The 18,606-nt window shown below is 60.5% G+C and overlaps 1 protein-coding gene across 1 annotated transcript; it reads right to left on the bottom strand.

Moving 5' to 3' along the window:
• Window positions 1-514: 514 nt before the first annotated feature.
• Window positions 515-17,995, bottom strand: LOC136787815 (mucin-2-like). The gene is made up of 12 exons (XM_066985144.1): window positions 16,643-17,995; window positions 13,286-14,452; window positions 9,871-12,195; window positions 3,996-4,103; window positions 3,749-3,876; window positions 2,734-3,001; window positions 2,577-2,645; window positions 1,921-2,083; window positions 1,677-1,832; window positions 806-906; window positions 644-702; window positions 515-553 (listed from the first exon to the last, which is right to left on the bottom strand). Exons 1-12 carry the CDS (start codon window positions 17,973-17,975, stop codon window positions 515-517), a joined length of 5,916 nt encoding a protein of 1,971 aa, XP_066841245.1. The 5' UTR covers window positions 17,976-17,995.
• Between the last annotated feature and the right edge of the window lie 611 nt (window positions 17,996-18,606).

Genomic DNA, 18,606 nt, shown 5'->3' with positions numbered 1-18,606 from the left:
GGACTGAGCCACAGGGGTTGCCTCCCCCCCCCCCCCCCAACGAGGTACTGGGGACCCCCCCAACCTGCTGCCCCCCCCCAGGTACTGAGCCCCCTCCCAGGCACTGTGGACCCCCCCCCCAGATTCCCAAAGACCCCAAAGTGCCTGGGACCCCCCCCAAATTCAGCGCAGCCCCCACCTGCTTCCCCTCTGCTCAAGGTGCTGGGTCCCCCAAATAATCCCCCCCCCCCCCCAAATATTCCCCCCCTCCCCGCCCCAAACTCACCCACCCCCATTTTGGGTGTGCTCTGATTTAGGGCCAAGGACCAACCCCGAGTGAGTGGAGCTAATTAGCCGGGACTAACGAGAGCAGTTAATTTATTACAGGCCGGGGGGGCCCAAATAAATAATAAATAGGGGGAGGGGAGCAAGGGGGGGGGGCCCTCGGCACGGCCTGCGTGTCGGGGGCCCGGCCCATGGGGGGCACAGCCGGGGGGAGGGGGTCTCCGCACGCCGTCCTGGCTGTGGAGGGTCCTCACGGCGGGGGTCTCAGCGAGGGTCTGGCAATATGCATCTGGGGGGGGGGAATAAGGGGGGGAGGGGTTAGAGGGGTCCAGGTTGGAGGGCTGTTGGGGGGGGGGGCGGGTCGGGGGGGGAAACCCACCGGCATGTCGGTGTTCACAAGGTCCAGCGAGGGCGTGAAGCTCCGTAGGCTGCCGCCTGCTGGGAACATGGGTGGGGGGGAGATGGGGTGAGTGGTGGGGCTGGGGGAGCAGCTGTGGACCCCCCCCCCCCAAATGCTGCCCCCCCCCGGAGCCCCCCTGACCTGTGCTGGCGCCGTTGTTGGTGAAGAGGAAGCCGTCGGGTGAGGTCCAGATGCCGCCATCGTTCTCGTACCAGCTGTCCCCAACGGAGGACGAAGCGTTCCTGGGGGGCAGCGCCAGGGGGCTCAGAGGGGGGCGCAGGGATGGGGGAGGGGGCTGTGCCCCCCCCCGCCACCTGCCCAGGTGTCCGCCACCAACCCCACGCAGAAGCAGAAGACCCCAAGGGTACGTACCCAGCACCAAAGCTGCTTTGAGGCAAAGACCCCCAACCCAACCCAACCCAACCCAACCAACTGTCCTGACTCAACTCAACCCATCCAACCCAACCCAACCAACCCAACCCAACATGACCCCACCTCAACTCAACTCAAACCAACCTCAACTCAACCAACTGAACCATCCCAACCCAACTCAACCCAATCAACCCAACCCAACATGACCCCACCCCAACTCAACCCGACCAACTCAACTCAGCCCAACCTCAACTCAACCAACTCAACCATCCCAACCCAACTCAACCCAACCAACCCATCCTGACCCAACTCAACCCAACCAACCCAACATGACCCCATCCCAACTCAACCAAGCCAACCCAAATCCAACCCCCACCAACCCATGGTGACCCCACCCCGACACGATGAACCAAACCATCCCAACCCAACCCAATGTGACCCCCACCCCAACTCCACGAACTAAATAATCCCAACCCAACTCAACCCAACCCAACCCAACATGACCCCATGCCAACTCAATGAACCAAAACACCTCAACCCAACCCAACTCAACCCAACAGGACCCACTCAACATGACCCCCCCCCCCACCTCAACAAACCATCCCATCCCAATCCACCCCAACCGTCCCTGCCCCTCTACCTTCTCCACTCCTTCCTCCTCTTCACCAGCAGCACGACAAAGACGATGCAGGCGATGAGCAGCACTGTGGCCACCAACCCCAGCCCGGTGGCCACCTTGCTGATGCGCGCAGAGCACTGGCTGCCCGTGTACCAGTAGAGCGATTCATCCCAGCAGCTGCGGGGACAAGGAAAGGTCAGGCCCAGTGGTCCCAGTGGGGATGGGGGACAGGCACGGGGGTGGGGGGGCACATGGTGACACTCACAAGCACTGTGGCCCGGCGCGGGTGACGTGGCACTGGCCGTGGTAGCAGTTGAGGGTGATGGGCGTGTTGGGCGTGCAGTTGGTGATGCAGCGGATGATGTTACTCACGTTCTGCGCGTAGTAGTAGTCCTGGTAGCCGACGGGCGCCTGCTGCTGGCACAGTGCTGAGGAGGGGACATGGCGGGGGAGAGAGGGTCAAATGGGGTGGTGGGGTGTGTAGGGGCTGGTGGGACGCATGGAGGGGCTCAGGGGACATGTAGGGGGCTGGTAGGACTGATGGGGGCAGGTGGGGTGCCTAGAGGGTAGTGGGCTTTATAGGGGTCGTGGGACTCATAGGGGACTGGTGGGGCTCATGTAGGGTGGTGGGCTTTATGGGGGGTCTGGTAGGGCTCATAAGGGGCTGGTAGGGCTCATAGGGGGTTGGTGGGGCTCATATAGGGTGGTGGGCTTCATAGGGGCTGGTGGGGCTCATGGGGGCTGGAGGGCTTCATGGGGGGGGGCCTTTTGGGGCTCATAGGGGGCTGGTGGGGCTCATGGGGGGCTAGAGAGCTTCATGGGACTCATTGGGGGTCTCATGGGGCTCATAGGGACTGGTGGGGTGCATAGGGGGCTCGGGGGGGGCGCATGGGGGGGTCTGTGGGGGCACCCCGGCCTCACCGTCAAGCGAAGGGGACTCCGTCATGTTCTTGACGACGGGGCTGGATGACACCACAAGGCAGACGACGGCTGTGGGGGGAGAGAGGCTGTCAGAGACCCTTCTCCGGGGGCCTCCCCGGGGGGTCGGGGGGCGAGGGGGGGAGGACGGGACACCCACAGGGGTCGTGCTCGCAGTCGCCCTGGCTGTCGGCAGTCTCCTGAAGCTTCTGCACCAGCTTCTCCGTCTTCTCCTGGAACTCCTCGGTCATGTTGGGGCTGGCGATGGTGCTGAAGATGACCTCGTGCTCCACCTCGAGGCCAGTGCCCACGGGGAGGGACGCGGAGGCCCTGCGCACCCGGGCTCCCTGCCTTCTGGAGGCCGCCGGCCCGATGCGGAGGATCTTCACGCCCTTGTAGCCGGGCACGGAGCCGTAGATCTTGGCCATCTGCCCGGGGAAGGGGCGCCGTAAGGACGGGTCCCGCGTGGCCCGGCCTCCTTTGTGCAGCCCAGCCTCCCCTTGCACAATTCGGCCTCCTCCCATGCTCCTGGCCTCCCCTCATGCAGCCCGGCCTCCCCTTGTACTCCCAAACTCCTCTCATGCAGCCCGGCCTCCCCTCGTGCTCCCGACTTCCCTTTATGTTCCCAGCCTCCCTTTGTGCTCCCAGCCTCCCCTCATGCTCCTGGCCTCCACTTGTGCAGCCTGGCCTCCCTTTGTGCTCCCAACCTTCCTTTGTGCTCCCAACCTCCCTTTGTGCTCCCAGCCTCCCTTTGTGCTCCCAGCCTCCCCTCGTGCTCCCGGCCTCCCCTTGTGCTTCCAGTCTCCGTCTTTGATCCCCGCCTCCTCTCCTGTGGCTCGGCCTCCACTTGCGATCCCGGCCTCCCCTCACGCAATCTGGCATCCGTTGGCGCTCCCGGCCTCCCCTCGTGCTCCCGAGCTCCTCTCGCACAGCCTGGCTTCCCCTTGTGCTCCTGGCCTCCACTCGTTCTCCCGGCGTCCGTTTGCGTTCCCGGCCTCCTTCTGCGCTCCCAGCCTCCCTTTATTCTCCCAGCCTCCCCTCTCGCAACCTGGCCTCCCCTCGTGCTCCTGGCCTCCCTTTGTGCTCCTGGCCTCCCCTCATGTTCCTGGCCTCCCCTTGCACAGCCCGGCCTCCCCTCGTGCTCCCGGCCTCCCCTCCTGCTCCCCGGGCCTCACCTCCTGCCGAAAATGCCTCACGAAGTCCTCGTAGGCCTGCGAGAGGGGGTCCCGCAGCTCCTCCGTGTAGTTGAAGTTGGTGACGGTCACCACCAGCTCCACGTTGGCCACGATCGTCCCCTCGACGGCTGCGGGAGGCAGGAGGGGGCTGAGCGGGGGGGGGTCCGGGGCCGGGTGGAGGCCGTGGGCTGGGGGGGAGGCTGTGGGCTGGGGGGGAGGCCGTGGGCTGGGGGGAGGCGGCACTTACGGTTGTCGATGGTGACGGTGTCAGTGGAGAACTCGCACAAGGGGCCGTAGAAGTCAGAGGGGCAGACGCACTTGATATCGTCGTAGTAGCCTCCGTTCTGGCAGACCACTGCGGGGAGAGCGGAGGTCAAGGGGCGCCTCGGGGGGCACCCAGGGGTGGGGGTCCCGCCCCTGAGGGGGGGGGGGGGAGAATTGGAGGTCCCAGCAGGTGGCGTGGAGAGGGGGAGGAAGGGAGGGAGGTGGAGGCTGACCTGGAGGAACGGTGGTGGTGGTTCTTGCGGTAGTCGTGGTGGTGGTGGCAGTGGTCGTTGGGGTGGTGGTGGTTGTCGTTCTAGTACTGGTCGTGGTGGTGCTTGTGGTCGTAGTGGAGGTGGTGGTGGTAACTGGGGAGCTGGTGGTGGTCACTGGAGCAGTACTGGTGGTCACTGGAGCAGAACTGGTGGTCACTGGAGCAGCACTGGTGGTGACCGGAGCTGTACTGGTGGTCACAGGACCTGTAGTGGTGGTGACTGGAGCTGTACTGGTGGTCACCGAAACTGTACTGGTGGTGACCGGAGGTGTAATGGTGGTGACCGGAGCTGTACTGGTGGTCAATGGAGCTGTACTGGTGGTGAATGGAGCTGTACTGGTGGTGACCGGAGCTGTAACGGTGGTGACTGGAGCTGTACTGGTGGTGACTGGAGCTGTACTGGTGGTGACCGGAGCTGTACTGGTGGTCACTGGAGCTGTACTGGTGGTGACCGGAGCTGTACTGGTGGTCACCGGAGCTGTACTGCTGGTCACCGGAGCTGTACTGGTGGTCACTGGAGCTGTACTGGTGGTGACTGGAGTTGTACTGGTGGTGACCGGAGCTGTACTGGTGGTCACTGGAGCTGTACTGGTGGTGACCGGAGCTGTACTGGTGGTGACCGGAGCTGTACTGGTGGTCACTGGAGCTGTACTTGTGGTGACCAGGGCTGTACTGGTGGTGACCGGAGCTGTACTGGTGGTCACTGGAGCTGTACTGGTGGTGACCGGAGCTGTACTGGTGGTCACTGGAGCTCTACTGCTAGTCTCCGGAGCTGTACTGGTGGTGACCGGAGCTCTACTGGTGGTGACTGGAGCTGTACTGGTGGTGACAGGAGCTGTACTGGTGGTGACCAGAGCTGTACTGGTGGTCACTGGACCTGTACTGGTGGTGACCGGAGCTGTACTGGTGGTCACTGGAGCTGTACTGGTGGTGACCGGAGCTGTACTGGTGGTGACCGGAGCTGTACTGGTGGTCACTGGAGCTGTACTGGTGGTGACCGGAGCTGTACTGGTGGTCACTGGAGCTGTACTGGTGGTGACCGGAGCTGTACTGGTGGTGACCGGAGCTGTACTGGTGGTCACTGGAGCTGTACTGCTGGTGAACGGAGCTGTACTGGTGGTGACTGGAGCTGTACTGGTGGTGACCGGAGCTGTACTGGTGGTGACCGGAGCTGTACTGGTGGTCACTGGAGCTGTACTGGTGGTGACCGGAGCTGTAGTGGTGGTGACTGGAGCTGTACTGGTGGTCACCGGAGCTGTACTGGTGGTGACCGGAGCTGTACTCGTGGTCACCGCAGGTGTACTGCTGGTCACCGGAGCTGTACTGGTGGTGACCGGAGCTGTACTGGTGGTGACTGGAGCTGTATTGGTGGTGACCGGAGCTGTACTGGTGGTCACCGGAGCTGTACTGGTGGTCACCGGAGCTGTACTGGTGGTGACCGGAGCTGTACTGGTGGTCACTGGAGCTGTACTGGTGGTGACCGGAGCTGTACTGGTGGTGACCGGAGCTGTACTGGTGGTGACTGGAGCTGTACTGGTGGTGACTGGAGCTGTACTGGTGGTGACCGGAGCTGTACTGGTGGTCACTGGAGCTGTACTGGTGGTCACCGGATCTGTACTGGTGGTCACCGGATCTGTACTGGTGGTGACCGGAGCTTTACTGGTCGTCACCGGAGCTGTACTGGTGGTCACTGGAGCTGTACTGCTGGTGACCGGAGCTGTACTGGTGGTCACTGGAGCTGTACTGGTGGTGACCGGAGCTGTAGTGGTGGTCACTGGAGCTGTACTGGTGGTCACTGGAGCTGTACTGGTGGTGACCGGAGCTGTACTGGTGGTGAATGGAGCTGTACTGGTGGTGACCGGAGCTGTACTGGTGGTGACTGGAGCTGTACTGGTGGTGACTGGAGCTGTACTGGTGGTCACTGGAGCTGTACTGGTGGTGACCGGAGCTGTACTGGTGGTCACCGGAGCTGTACTGGTGGTGACCGGACCTGTACTGGTGGTCACCGGAGCTGTACTGGTGGTCACTGGAGCTGTACTGGTGGTGACCGGAGCTGTACTGGTGGTCACTGGAGCTGTACTGGTGGTGACCGGAGCTGTACTGGTGGTGACCGGAGCTGTACTGGTGGTCACTGGAGCTGTACTGGTGGTGACCGGAGCTGTACTGGTGGTCACCGGAGCTGTACTAGTGGTCACTGGAGCTGTACTGGTGGTCACTGGAGCTGTACTGGTGGTGACCGGAGCTGTAGTGGTGGTCACTGCAGCTGTACTGGTGGTCACTGGAGCTGTACTGGTGGTGACTGGAGCTGTACTGGTGGTCACTGGAGCTGTACTGGTGGTCACTGGAGCTGTACTGGTGGTGACCGGAGCTGTACTTGTGGTGACCGGAGCTGTACTGGTGGTCACTGGAGCTGTACTGGTGGTCACTGGAGCTGTACTGGTGGTGACCGGAGATGTACTGGTGGTCACTGGAGCTGTACTGGTGGTGACCGGAGCTGTACTGGTGGTCACTGGAGCTGTACTGGTGGTCACCGGAGCTGTACTTGTGGTGATCGGAGCTGTACTGGTGGTGACCGGAGCTGTACTGGTGGTGACCGGAGCTGTAGTGGTGGTGACTGGAGCTGTACTGGTGGTGACCGGAGCTGTACTGGTGGTGACCGGAGCTGTACTGGTGGTGACCAGAGCTGTACTTGTGGTCACCGGAGCTGTACTGGTGGTGACCGGAGCTGTACTGGTGGTGACCGGAGCTGTACTGGTGGTCACTGGAGCTGTACTGGTGGTGACCGGAGCTGTAGTGGTGGTGACCGGAGCTGTACTGGTGGTGACCGGAGCTGTACTGGTGGTCACTGGAGCTGTACTGGTGGTGACCGGAGCTGTACTGGTGGTCACTGGAGCTGTAGTGGTAGTGACTGGAGCTGTACTGGTGGTGACCAGAGCTGTAGTGGTGGTGACTGGAGCTGTACTGGTGGTGACCGGAGCTGTACTGGTGGCGACCGGAGCTCTACTGGTGGTGACTGGAGCTGTACTGGTGGTGACCGGAGCTGTACTGGTGGTCACTGGAGCTGTACTGGTGGTCACTGGAGCTGTACTGGTGGTGACCGGAGCTGTACTGGTGGTGACTGGAGTTGTACTGGTGGTGACCGGAGCTGTACTGGTGGTCACTGGAGCTGTACTTGTGGTGACCGGGGCTGTACTGGTGGTGACCGGAGCTGTACTGGTGGTCACTGGAGCTGTACTGGTGGTGACCGGAGCTGTACTGGTGGTCACTGGAGCTGTACTGGTGGTGACCGGAGCTGTACTGGTGGTGACAGGAGCTGTACTGGTGGTCACTGGAGCTGTACTGGTGGTGACCGGAGCTGTACTGGTGGTCACTGGAGCTCTACTGGTGGTGACCGGAGCTGTACTAGTGGTGACCGGAGCTGTACTCGTGGTCACTGGAGCTGTAGTGGTGGTCACCGGAGCTGTACTGGTGGTCACTGGAGCTGTACTGGTGGTGACCGGAGCTGTACTGGTGGTCACTGGAGCTGTACTGGTGGTCACTGGAGCTGTACTGGTGGTGACCGGAGGTGTACTGGTGGTCACTGGAGCTGTACTGGTGGTCACTGGAGCTGTAGTGGTGGTCACCGGAGCTGTACTGGTGGTCACTGGAGCTGTACTGGTGGTGACCGGAGCTGTACTGGTGGTGACAGGAGCTGTACTGGTGGTCACTGGAGCTGTACTGGTGGTGACCGGAGTTCTACTGGTGGTCACTGGAGCTGTACTGGTGGTGACGGGAGCTGTACTGGTGGTGACCGGAGCTGTACTGGTAGTCACTGGAGCTGTACTGGTGGTCACTGGACCTGTACTGGTGGTGACCGGAGTTGTACTGGTGGTCACTGGAGCTGTACTGGTGGTGACGGGAGCTGTACTGGTGGTGACCGGAGCTGTACTGGTGGTCACTGGAGCTGTACTGGTGGTCACTGGAGCTGTACTGGTGGTGACCGGAGCTGTACTGGTGGTCACTGGAGCTGTACTGGTGGTGACTGGAGCTGTACTGGTGGTCACTGGAGCTGTACTCGTGGTCACTGGAGCTGTACTGGTGGTCACCGGAGCTGTACTCGTGGTGACTGGAGCTGTACTGGTGGTGACCGGAGCTGTACTGCTGGTGACTGGAGCTGTACTGGTGGTGACCGGAGCTGTAGTGGTGGTGACCGGAGCTGTACTAGTGGTCACTGGAGCTGTACTGGTGGTCACTGGAGCTGTACTGGTGGTGACCGGAGCTGTAGTGGTGGTCACTGCAGCTGTACTGGTGGTCACTGGAGCTGTACTGGTGGTGACTGGAGCTGTACTGGTGGTCACTGGAGCTGTACTGGTGGTCACTGGAGCTGTACTGGTGGTGACCGGAGCTGTACTTGTGGTGACCGGAGCTGTACTGGTGGTCACTGGAGCTGTAGTGGTGGTGACTGGAGCTGTACTGGTGGTGACCGGAGATGTACTGGTGGTCACTGGAGCTGTACTGGTGGTGACCGGAGCTGTACTGGTGGTCACTGGAGCTGTACTGGTGGTCACCGGAGCTGTACTGGTGGTGACCGGAGCTGTACTGGTGGTCACTGGAGCTGTACTGGTGGTGACCGGAGCTGTACTGGTGGTGACTGGAGCTGTACTGGTGGTGACCGGAGCTGTACTGGTGGTCACTGGAGCTGTACTGGTGGTGACCGGAGCTGTACTGGTGGTGACCAGAGCTGTACTTGTGGTCACCGGAGCTGTACTGGTGGTCACCGGAGGTGTACTGGTGGTCACTGGAGCTGTACTGGTGGTGACCGGAGCTGTAGTGGTGGTGACCGGAGCTGTACTGGTGGTGACCGGAGCTGTACTGGTGGTCACTGGAGCTCTGCTGGTGGTGACCGGAGCTGTACTGGTGGTGACTGGAGCTGTACTGGTGGTCACTGGAGCTGTACTCGTGGTCACTGGAGCTGTACTGGTGGTCACCGGAGCTGTACTCGTGGTGACTGGAGCTGTACTGGTGGTGACCGGAGCTGTACTGCTGGTGACTGGAGCTGTACTGGTGGTGACCGGAGCTGTAGTGGTGGTGACCGGAGCTGTACTAGTGGTCACTGGAGCTGTACTGGTGGTCACTGGAGCTGTACTGGTGGTGACCGGAGCTGTAGTGGTGGTCACTGCAGCTGTACTGGTGGTCACTGGAGCTGTACTGGTGGTGACTGGAGCTGTACTGGTGGTCACTGGAGCTGTACTGGTGGTCACTGGAGCTGTACTGGTGGTGACCGGAGCTGTACTTGTGGTGACCGGAGCTGTACTGGTGGTCACTGGAGCTGTAGTGGTGGTGACTGGAGCTGTACTGGTGGTGACCGGAGATGTACTGGTGGTCACTGGAGCTGTACTGGTGGTGACCGGAGCTGTACTGGTGGTCACTGGAGCTGTACTGGTGGTCACCGGAGCTGTACTGGTGGTGACCGGAGCTGTACTGGTGGTCACTGGAGCTGTACTGGTGGTGACCGGAGCTGTACTGGTGGTGACTGGAGCTGTACTGGTGGTGACCGGAGCTGTACTGGTGGTCACTGGAGCTGTACTGGTGGTGACCGGAGCTGTACTGGTGGTGACCAGAGCTGTACTTGTGGTCACCGGAGCTGTACTGGTGGTCACCGGAGGTGTACTGGTGGTCACTGGAGCTGTACTGGTGGTGACCGGAGCTGTAGTGGTGGTGACCGGAGCTGTACTGGTGGTGACCGGAGCTGTACTGGTGGTCACTGGAGCTCTGCTGGTGGTGACCGGAGCTGTACTGGTGGTCACTGGAGCTGTAGTGGTAGTGACTGGAGCTGTACTGGTGGTGACCAGAGCTGTACTGGTAGTGACTGGAGCTGTACTGGTGGTGACCAGAGCTGTACTGGTGGTGACTGGAGCTGTACTGGTGGTGACCGGAGCTGTATTGGTGGTGACCGGAGCTGTACTGGTAGTCACTGGAGCTGTACTGGTGGTGACCGGAGCTGTACTGGTAGTCACTGGAGCTGTACTGGTGGTGACCGGAGCTGTACTGGTGGCGACCGGAGCTCTACTGGTGGTGACTGGAGCTGTACTGGTGGTGACCGGAGCTGTACTGGTGGTCACTGGAGCTGTACTGGTGGTCACTGGAGCTGTACTGGTGGTGACCGGAGCTGTACTGGTGGTGACTGGAGTTGTACTGGTGGTGACCGGAGCTGTACTGGTGGTCACTGGAGCTATACTTGTGGTGACCGGGGCTGTACTGGTGGTGACCGGAGCTGTACTGGTGGTCACTGGAGCTGTACTGGTGGTGACCGGAGCTGTACTGGTGGTCACTGGAGCTGTACTGGTGGTGACCGGAGCTGTACTGGTGGTGACAGGAGCTGTACTGGTGGTCACTGGAGCTGTACTGGTGGTGACCGGAGCTGTACTGGTGGTCACTGGAGCTGTACTGGTGGTGACCGGAGCTGTACTAGTGGTGACCGGAGCTGTACTCGTGGTCACTGGAGCTGTACTGGTGGTCACCGGAGCTGTACTGGTGGTCACTGGAGCTGTACTGGTGGTGACCGGAGCTGTACTGGTGGTCACTGGAGCTGTACTGGTGGTGACGGCAGCTGTACTGGTGGTGACCGGAGCTGTACTGGTGGTGACCGGAGCTGTACTGGTGGTCACTGGAGCTGTACTGGTGGTCACTGGACCTGTACTGGTGGTGACCGGAGCTGTACTGGTGGTCACTGGAGCTGTACTGGTGGTCACTGGAGCTGTACTGGTGGTGACCGGAGCTGTACTGGTGGTGACTGGAGTTGTACTGGTGGTGACCGGAGCTGTACTGGTGGTCACTGGAGCTGTACTTGTGGTGACCGGGGCTGTACTGGTGGTGACCGGAGCTGTACTGGTGGTCACTGGAGCTGTACTGGTGGTGACCGGAGCTGTACTGGTGGTCACTGGAGCTGTACTGGTGGTGACCGGAGCTGTACTGGTGGTGACAGGAGCTGTACTGGTGGTCACTGGAGCTGTACTGGTGGTGACCGGAGCTGTACTGGTGGTCACTGGAGCTCTACTGGTGGTGACCGGAGCTGTACTAGTGGTGACCGGAGCTGTACTCGTGGTCACTGGAGCTGTAGTGGTGGTCACCGGAGCTGTACTGGTGGTCACTGGAGCTGTACTGGTGGTGACCGGAGCTGTACTGGTGGTCACTGGAGCTGTACTGGTGGTCACTGGAGCTGTACTGGTGGTGACCGGAGGTGTACTGGTGGTCACTGGAGCTGTACTGGTGGTGACTGGAGCTGTAGTGGTGGTCACCGGAGCTGTACTGGTGGTCACTGGAGCTGTACTGGTGGTGACCGGAGCTGTACTGGTGGTGACAGGAGCTGTACTGGTGGTCACTGGAGCTGTACTGGTGGTGACCGGAGTTCTACTGGTGGTCACTGGAGCTGTACTGGTGGTGACGGGAGCTGTACTGGTGGTGACCGGAGCTGTACTGGTAGTCACTGGAGCTGTACTGGTGGTCACTGGACCTGTACTGGTGGTGACCGGAGTTGTACTGGTGGTCACTGGAGCTGTACTGGTGGTGACGGGAGCTGTACTGGTGGTGACCGGAGCTGTACTGGTGGTCACTGGAGCTGTACTGGTGGTCACTGGAGCTGTACTGGTGGTGACCGGAGCTGTACTGGTGGTCACTGGAGCTGTACTGGTGGTGACTGGAGCTGTACTGGTGGTCACTGGAGCTGTACTCGTGGTCACTGGAGCTGTACTGGTGGTCACCGGAGCTGTACTCGTGGTGACTGGAGCTGTACTGGTGGTGACCGGAGCTGTACTGCTGGTGACTGGAGCTGTACTGGTGGTGACCGGAGCTGTAGTGGTGGTGACCGGAGCTGTACTAGTGGTCACTGGAGCTGTACTGGTGGTCACTGGAGCTGTACTGGTGGTGACCGGAGCTGTAGTGGTGGTCACTGCAGCTGTAGTGGTGGTCACTGGAGCTGTACTGGTGGTGACTGGAGCTGTACTGGTGGTCACTGGAGCTGTACTGGTGGTCACTGGAGCTGTACTGGTGGTGACCGGAGCTGTACTTGTGGTGACCGGAGCTGTACTGGTGGTCACTGGAGCTGTAGTGGTGGTGACTGGAGCTGTACTGGTGGTGACCGGAGATGTACTGGTGGTCACTGGAGCTGTACTGGTGGTGACCGGAGCTGTACTGGTGGTCACTGGAGCTGTACTGGTGGTCACCGGAGCTGTACTGGTGGTGACCGGAGCTGTAGTGGTGGTGACTGGAGCTGTACTGGTGGTGACCGGAGCTGTACTGGTGGTGACTGGAGCTGTACTGGTGGTGACCGGAGCTGTACTGGTGGTCACTGGAGCTGTACTGGTGGTGACCGGAGCTGTACTGGTGGTGACCAGAGCTGTACTTGTGGTCACCGGAGCTGTACTGTTGGTCACCGGAGGTGTGTACTGGTGGTGACCGGAGCTGTACTGGTGGTGACCGGAGCTGTACTGGTAGTCACTGGAGCTGTACTGGTGGTGACCGGAGCTGTACTGGTGGTCACTGGAGCTGTACTGGTGGTGACCGGAGCTGTACTGGTGGTGACCGGAGCTGTACTGGTGGTCACTGGAGCTGTACTGGTGGTCACCGGAGCTGTACTGGTGGTGACTGGAGCTGTACTGGTGGTCACTGGAGCTGTACTGGTGGTGACTGGAGCTGTACTGGTGGTGACTGGAGCTGTACTGGTGGTGACCGGAGCTGTACTGGTGGTCACTGGAGCTGTACTGGTGGTGACTGGAGCTGTACTGGTGGTGACCGGAGCTGTACTGGTGGTCACTGGAGCTGTACTGGTGGTGACCGGAGCTGTACTGGTGGTCACTGGAGCTGTACTGGTGGTGACCGGAGCTGTACTGGTGGTGACCGGAGCTGTACTGGTGGTGACTGGAGCTGTACTGGTGGTGTACTGGTGGTCACTGGAGCTGTACTGGTGGTGACCGGAGCTGTAGTGGTGGTGACCGGAGCTGTACTGGTGGTGACCGGAGCTGTACTGGTGGTCACTGGAGCTCTGCTGGTGGTGACCGGAGCTGTACTGGTGGTCACTGGAGCTGTAGTGGTAGTGACTGGAGCTGTACTGGTGGTGACCAGAGCTGTACTGGTGGTGACTGGAGCTGTACTGGTGGTGACCGGAGCTGTATTGGTGGTGACCGGAGCTGTACTGGTAGTCACTGGAGCTGTACTGGTGGTGACCGGAGCTGTACTGGTAGTCACTGGAGCTGTACTGGTGGTGACCGGAGCTGTACTGGTGGCGACCGGAGCTCTACTGGTGGTGACTGGAGCTGTACTGGTGGTGACCGGAGCTGTACTGGTGGTCACTGGAGCTGTACTGGTGGTCACTGGAGCTGTACTGGTGGTGACCGGAGCTGTACTGGTGGTGACTGGAGTTGTACTGGTGGTGACCGGAGCTGTACTGGTGGTCACTGGAGCTATACTTGTGGTGACCGGGGCTGTACTGGTGGTGACCGGAGCTGTACTGGTGGTCACTGGAGCTGTACTGGTGGTGACCGGAGCTGTACTGGTGGTCACTGGAGCTGTACTGGTGGTGACCGGAGCTGTACTGGTGGTGACAGGAGCTGTACTGGTGGTCACTGGAGCTGTACTGGTGGTGACCGGAGCTGTACTGGTGGTCACTGGAGCTGTACTGGTGGTGACCGGAGCTGTACTAGTGGTGACCGGAGCTGTACTCGTGGTCACTGGAGCTGTACTGGTGGTCACCGGAGCTGTACTGGTGGTCACTGGAGCTGTACTGGTGGTGACCGGAGCTGTACTGGTGGTCACTGGAGCTGTACTGGTGGTGACGGCAGCTGTACTGGTGGTGACCGGAGCTGTACTGGTGGTGACCGGAGCTGTACTGGTGGTCACTGGAGCTGTACTGGTGGTCACTGGACCTGTACTGGTGGTGACCGGAGCTGTACTGGTGGTCACTGGAGCTGTATTGGTGGTCACTGGAGCTGTACTGGTGGTGACCGGAGCTGTACTGGTGGTGACTGGAGCTCTAGTGGTGGTGACTGGAGCTGTACTGGTGGTGACCGGAGCTGTACTAGTGGTCACTGGAGCTGTACTGGTGGTGACCAGAGCTGTACTGGTGGTCACTGGAGCTGTACTGGTGGTCACTGGAGCTGTACTGGTGGTCACCGGAGCTGTACTTGTGGTCACTGGAGCTGTACTGGTGGTGACCGGAGCTGTACTGGTGGTGACCGGAGCTGTACTGGTGGTGACCGGAGCTGTACTGGTGGTCACTGGAGCTGTACTGGTGGTGACCGGAGCTGTACTGCTGGTCACCGGAGCTGTAGTGGTGGTGACCGGAGCTGTACTGGTGGTGACCGGAGCTGTACTGGTGGTCACTGGAGCTGTACTGGTGGTCACCGGAGCTGTACTGGTGGTGACTGGAGCTGTACTGGTGGTGACCGGAGCTGTACTGGTGGTCACTGGAGCTGTACTGGTGGTGACCGGAGCTGTACTGGTGGTGACCGGAGCTGTACTGGTGGTCACTGGAGCTGTAGTGGTGGTGACTGGAGCTGTACTGGTGGTGACCGGAGCTGTACTGGTGGTGACTGGAGCTGTACTGGTGGTGACCGGAGCTGTACTGGTGGTCACTGGAGCTGTACTGGTGGTCACTGGAGCTGTACTGGTGGTCACCGGAGCTGTACTGGTGGTCACTGGAGCTGTACTGGTGGTGACCGGAGCTGTACTGGTGGTCACTGGAGCTGTACTGGTGGTCACTGGAGCTGTACTGGTGGTCACCGGAGCTGTACTGGTGGTGACCGGAGCTGTACTGGTGGTCACTGGAGCTGTACTGGTGGTGACCGGAGCTGCACTGGTGGTCACTGGAGCTGTACTGGTGGTGACCGGAGCTGTACTCGTGGTCACTGGAGCTGTACTGGTGGTGACCGGAGCTGTACTGGTGGTGACGGGAGCTGTACTGGTGGTCACCGGAGCTGTACTGGTGGTGACTGGAGCTGTACTGGTGGTGACCGGAGCTGTACTGCTGGTCACCGGAGCTGTACTGGTGGTCACCGGAGGTGTACTGGTGGTCACTGGAGCTGTACTGGTGGTCACTGGAGCTGTACTGGTGCTGACCGGAGCTGTACTGGTGGTCACCGGAGCTGTACTGGTGGTGACTGGAGCTGTACTGGTGGTGACCGGAGCTGTACTGGTGGTCACTGGAGCTGTAGTGGTGGTGACCGGAGCTGTACTGGTGGTGACCGGAGCTGTACTGGTGGTCACTGGAGCTGTAGTGGTGGTGACTGGAGCTGTACTGGTGGTCACCGGAGCTGTACTGGTGGTGACTGGAGCTGTACTGGTGGTGACCGGAGCTGTACTGGTGGACACTGGAGCTGTACTGCTGGTCACCGGAGCTGTACTGGTGGTCACTGGAGCTGTACTGGTGGTCACCGGAACTGTACTGGTGCTGACCAGAGCTGTACTTTTGGTAACTGGAGTTGTACTGGTGGTCCCAGCTGTACTGGTGGTGACCGGACCTGTACTGGTGGTGACCGGAGCTGTACTGGTGGTGACTGGAGCTCTAGTGGTGGTGACTGGAGCTGTACTGGTGGTGACCGGAGCTGTACTGGTGGTGACCGGAGCTGTACTGGTCGTCACTGGAGCTGTACTGGTTGTGACCGGAGCTGTACTGGTGGTCACTGGAGCTGTACTGGTGGTGACGGCAGCTGTACTGGTGGTCACCGGAGCTGTACTGGTGGTCACTGGAGCTGTACTGGTGGTGACCGGAGCTGTACTGGTGGTCACCGGAGCTGTACTGGTGGTCACTGGAGCTGTAGTGGTGGTCACTGGAGCTGTACTGGTGGTGACCGGAGCTGTACTGGTGGTGACCGGAGCTGTACTTGTGGTCACTGGAGCTGTACTGGTGGTCACTGGAGCTGTACTGGTGGTGACCGGAGCTGTACTGGTGGTGACTGGAGCTCTAGTGGTGGTGACTGGAGCTGTACTGGTGGTGACCGGAGCTGTACTGGTGGTCACTGGAGCTGTACTGGTGGTGACCGGAGCTGTACTAGTGGTCACTGGAGCTGTACTGGTGGTCACTGGAGCTGTACTGGTGGTGACCGGAGCTGTACTGGTGGTCACTGGAGCTGTACTGGTGGTGACCGGAGCTGTACTGGTGGTCACTGGACCTGTAGTGGTGGTGACCGGAGCTGTACTGGTGGTCACCGGAGCTGTACTGGTGGTGACCGGAGCTGTAGTGGTGGTCACTGGAGCTGTACTGGTGGTGACCGGAGCTGTACTGGTGGTGACCGGAGCTGTACTGGTGGTCACTGGAGCTGTACTGGTGGTGACCGGACATGTACTGGTGGTGACCGGAGCTGTACTGGTGGTCACTGGAGCTGTACTGGTGGTGACTGTAGCTGTACTGGTGGTGACCGGAGCTGTAGTAGTGGTGACTAGAGTTGTAGTGGTGGTGACCGGAGCTGTACTGGTGGTCACTGGAGCTGTACTGGTGGTGACCGGAGCTGTACTGGTGGTCACTGGAGCTGTACGGGTGGTCACCGGAGCTGTACTGGTGGTGACTGGAGCTGTACTGGTGGTGACCAGAGCTGTACTGGTGGTGACCGGAGCTGTACTGGTGGTCACTGGAGCTGTACTGGTGGTGACCGGAGCTGCACTGGTGGTCACTGGAGCTGTACTGGTGGTGACCGGAGCTGTACTCGTGGTCACTGGAGCTGTACTGGTGGTGACCGGAGCTGTACTGGTGGTCACTGGAGCTGTACTGGTGGTCACTGGAGCTGTACTGGTGGTGACCGGAGCTGTACTGGTGGTCACTGGAGCTGTACTGGTGGTGACCGGAGCAGTACTGGTGGTGACCGGAGCTGTACTGGTGGTGACTGTAGGTGTACTGGTGGTCACTGGAGCTGTACTGGTGGTCACCTGAGCTGTACTGGTGCTGACCGGAGCTGTACTAGTAGTCACTGGAGCTGTACTGGTGGTAACCGGAGCTGTACTGGTGGTCACTGGAGCTGTACTGGTGGTCACCGGAGCTGTACTGGTGGTGACCGGGGCTGTACTGGTGGTCACCGGATCTGTACTGGTGGTAACTGGAGCTGTACTGGTGGTCACTGGAGCTGTACTGGTGGTGACCGGAGCTGTAGTGATGGTGACTGGAGCTGTACTGGTGGTCACTGGAGCTGTACTGGTGGTGACCGGAGCTGTACTGGTGGTGACCGGAGCTGTACTGGTGGTGACTGGAGGTGTACTGGTGGTCACTGGAGCTGTACTGGTGGTCACTGGAGCTGTACTGGTGGTGACCGGAGCTGTACTGGTGGTCACCGGAGCTGTACTGGTGGTGACCGGAGCTGTACTGGTGGTGACCGGAGCTGTACTGGTGGTCACCGGAGCTGTACTGGTGGTCACCGGAGCTGTACTGGTGGTCACTGGAGCTGTACTGGTGGTGACCGGAGCTGTACTGGTGGTCACCGGAGCTGTACTGGTGGTCACCGGAGCTGTACTGGTGGTCACTGGAGCTGTACTGGTGGTGACCGGAGCTGTACTGCTGGTCACTGGAGCTGTACTGGTGGTGACCGGAGCTGTACTGGTGGTGACCGGAGCTGTACTGGTGGTCACTGGAGCTGTACTGGTGGTGACCGGAGCTGTACTCGTGGTCACTGGAGCTGTACTGGTGGTGACCGGAGCTGTAATGGTGGTGACTGGAGCTGTACTGGTGGTCATCGGAGCTGTACTGGTGGTGACCGGAGCTGTACTGGTAGTCACTGGAGCTGTACTGGTGGTGACCGGAGCTGTACTGGTGGTGACCGGAGCTGTACTGGTGGTCACCGGAGCTGTACTGGTCGTCACCGGAGCTGTACTGGTGGTCACCGGAGCTGTACTGCTGGTCACTGGAGCTGTAGTGGTGGTGACCGGAGCTGTACTGGTGGTCACCGGAGCTGTACTGGTGGTCACTGGAGCTGTACTGGTGGTGACCGGAGCTGTACTGGTGGTGACCGGAGCTGTACTGGTGGTGACCGGAGCTGTACTGGTGGTCACTGGAGCTGTACTGGTGGTGACCGGAGCTGTACTGGTGGTGACCGGAGCTGTACTGGTGGTGACCGGAGCTGTAATGGTGGTGACTGGAGCTGTACTGGTGGTCATCGGAGCTGTACTGGTGGTGACCGGAGCTGTACTGGTAGTCACTGGAGCTGTACTGGTGGTGACCGGAGCTGTACTGGTGGTGACTGGAGCTCTAGTGGTGGTGACTGGAGCTGTACTGGTGGTGACTGGAGCTGTACTGGTGGTCACCGGAGATGTACTTGTGGTCACTGGAGCTGTACTGGTTGTGACCGGAGCTGTACTCGTGGTGACC

Source organism: Anser cygnoides, chromosome 31 (genome assembly GCF_040182565.1).
Source record: "Anser cygnoides isolate HZ-2024a breed goose chromosome 31, Taihu_goose_T2T_genome, whole genome shotgun sequence".
NCBI classification, from domain to species: Eukaryota; Metazoa; Chordata; class Aves; order Anseriformes; family Anatidae; genus Anser; species Anser cygnoides.
Note: the sequence above shows the minus strand (reverse complement) of the source record. Positions and strands in the feature narration are given on the sequence as shown.